General features: G+C 60.1%; 1 protein-coding gene across 1 annotated transcript; it reads right to left on the bottom strand.

Annotated features, from left to right (window-relative positions):
- Nucleotides 1-272: 272 nt before the first annotated feature.
- LOC131400629 (melanoma-associated antigen 9-like) lies at nt 273-1,145 on the bottom strand. The gene is made up of 2 exons (XM_058535329.1): nt 981-1,145; nt 273-818 (listed from the first exon to the last, which is right to left on the bottom strand). The coding sequence occupies exons 1-2, from the start codon at nt 1,143-1,145 to the stop codon at nt 273-275; spliced, it is 711 nt and encodes a 236-aa protein (XP_058391312.1).
- Nucleotides 1,146-2,694: the final 1,549 nt, after the last annotated feature.

Below are 2,694 nucleotides of genomic sequence, written 5' to 3'. Positions count from 1 at the left end.
ACAGAAACCCAAAGACGCTATGCACCGTGTCCCCCCACCTCACCCTGGCCCTCCACTACTTAGGACGCTGACTGCTCTCTCTTCAAACACACAGTGAAGCAGCAGCCTCACTTCATGCCCGGCAGGAGAAGCTGCTTGACGTGGGCCTGGACTGTGCCTGGCTGCATCTCTGGCTCAGGCCCCCTCTTCCTCATCCCTCACAGCCTCTTCAGACAGGTAGAGGAAGGAACCGGGATCCCTGCTACAGACCCTGAGCAAATAAAACAGGACTTTCATCTTGCTGGTTTCAGCGTGGCCCTGGGACCCCACAGGAACTCGTAGTGTGCAGGATCGCTGTGAGGCACCTGCCGGTACTGCACATACTGTTCCTGCACCCAAACTTTGGTGAGGAGCTCCCTGGGCTCCCCGTAGCTGAAGCGCTCCGTCGCAGCACACACTCCCATGACACTCAGCGCTTCCCAGACGTCATCCTCAGGGGCCCCGTCGCCCTCCAGGAGGATCATGCCCAGGAGCAGCACCAGGAGGCAGGTCTTGGGCATGCTCTGCTCACCGCTCAGCATCCCATCGTAGGTGAGGCCCAGGATGGTGACCAGGATGTAGGAGTGGTCGCTGGGGTCCACTTCCTTCACATCAAAGCCAATGACCAGCTGCGTGCACTCAGAGGCTTGGCTGAAGATCACAGGGAAGTGGTCCTGGTGATCTCTGATGACCAGATTCAGCTTTTCCGCCTTTGTGGTACGCTCCTTTGTGCGATACTTGAGGAGCAGGAACCCCACCAGGTCAGCCATCTTCAAATGCAGTGCGTCTTGGAGCGAGGACTTGGCATCTTCTAGGTCCTCCCAGATGCTTGGTCCCTCCTCATCTTGGCTGCTGAAGCCATGGCCTTTGGATTGGCTCCATGGAGTGGCTGCCATGGCAGTGGGGGTGGGCCAGGCACTCTGAGGGCTCTGGGGAGGACTCGGGGTCAGAGCAGCAGCTACCTCCTCCAGCGAGCCCAGGAACAGAACAGAGGGGGAGGAGGAGTGGGGGGAGGAGGAGGAGGATGTGGCCTCCTCCTCCTCAGCCCCAGAGAGCTGCGCATCCACCAGCCCCTGGGCCTCTCTTGGGTCTTCATGGTCTTCCTCACACTTGCAGTGCTCACTCATCCGACCTAGAGGCATGGTTACACGTGTCCAGCAGCCGGCAGGAGCGTAGGCAGGAGGTGACTGATGGGGACCCACGGGCCTGGGGGAGAGAATGAGTGGGAGCAGCCTTGGCTGAGGAAGACACCCTTGGTGTCTCTGACAAAGGTGACTTATAAGTCTCTTTAGGGGTGCTCTTGGCTTCGCATGGCTCTGAACTCCTGGGCGGCCTGTGCCCTAAGGACCTAAAGAAGGAAGTGAGACAGCTCCTCAGGGTGCACCCAGCACAGCCTGATGTTCTGGGGACAACAGTGGCGTCGGGTGGGCTCGGGCACTGGGGGGTCTTCTCAGTTCTGGCATGGGGTGTCCCCTGGGTACATCTTCAGGGTGTGTACCTCACCTTGACTCCTGGCGCTGCCTGGGCCTCCTCTGCTCTGTGACCTGAGGACACGAGCCTCAGACCAAGGCCTTCACCTGCGGGTTCCTGGAGCCCCTGTAAGAGGAAACGAGCGGCCACCTCAGGGTGCAGACTGCAAGCAGAGGCCTGGGCCCCAAGTGCTGATAGGAGGGTCGGGCCAGACTCTGTGAGGTCCACACTGTTCTGGGGTGCATGGTCCTCTGCATGCTCACTCAGGGTCCTCACCTTTCCCCTGGCAGCCCCTGGAGCCCACCCCTCTGATGCCCTGAGGCAAAACTCTCAGAAAAAGTCCACACACCTCTGAGACTGAACAGAAGGAAGTGAGGGGGCCCCACATCAGGCCACACCTGCCCAGGGGCTAACAGGAGGCACCAAGGGACAATAAGGGGTGGCCAAACTCGGTGGGTTCTATGTGTCCTGGGATGGACAGTCCTCTCAGTCTTCACCTTGACACCCTGCAGGGCCTGGGACAACTCCCCTCTGTTGACCTGAGCCCACCCTCCTTAGGCAAAGGCCTCGTCTCCCGAAGACAAGGGAAGAGGAAGTGAGGGGGAATCAACTCACACCCCAATCCTGGGTCTCCCCATGGCAGACAGAAGGGTAGGGCAGGCCTGGACTCCGTGACTCCTGCTGAGTGTGTGGGTGGGAGTTCCCTCAGTCCTCACTGTGATGCCTGCCAGGGCCTGGGACCCTGTCTCAGCTGACCTGAGGACAGAGCCTCAGACCAAGGCCCTCGCCTTCCCGAGACCACTGGTCTGGAAGTGAGGGGGGGCTCAGCCAGACAGGCTCTGCCAGGGGGGTTTCCAGGGCTGACTGTAGGGGCAGCCCAGATTTCTGAGGGTCCCTCTCTTTGTCCTGGGGATTGCGGTAGACTCACTGCTCCCTCGGGGTCCTCACTTTGACTCTTGGTGAGAACTGGGACTCTTCTCTCAGCTGACCAGATGTGCTTCCTCAGATGACCAGGCGTCGTCCTCTCAGACCAAGGTCCTCACCTCCCTGAGGGCTCTGAGAGAAAGGGGAGGAGGCACCACATCCATGCCAACCCCCCACCACATCCCCCACCGGAAACACAAAAGGCTGGCAGAGGAGACCAGCCCTTCTGTCCTGGGTGGGGGTTCCCTGAGACCTCCTGTAGGTTATTCGTCTTTTCTCCTG

Source organism: Diceros bicornis, chromosome X, assembly GCF_020826845.1.
Source record: "Diceros bicornis minor isolate mBicDic1 chromosome X, mDicBic1.mat.cur, whole genome shotgun sequence".
Classification (NCBI taxonomy): Eukaryota; Metazoa; Chordata; class Mammalia; order Perissodactyla; family Rhinocerotidae; genus Diceros; species Diceros bicornis.
Note: the sequence above shows the minus strand (reverse complement) of the source record. Positions and strands in the feature narration are given on the sequence as shown.

Coding starts and splice junctions, on each gene's coding strand:
- LOC131400629 (XM_058535329.1), bottom strand. CDS start 1,145: ATGAGTGAGCACTGCAAGTGTGAGGAAGACCATGAAGACCCAAGAGAG. Junction 819..980: donor TCCTGGGCTCGCTGGAGGAG/GTAGCTGCTGCT, acceptor GAAGATGCCAAG/TCCTCGCTCCAAGACGCACT.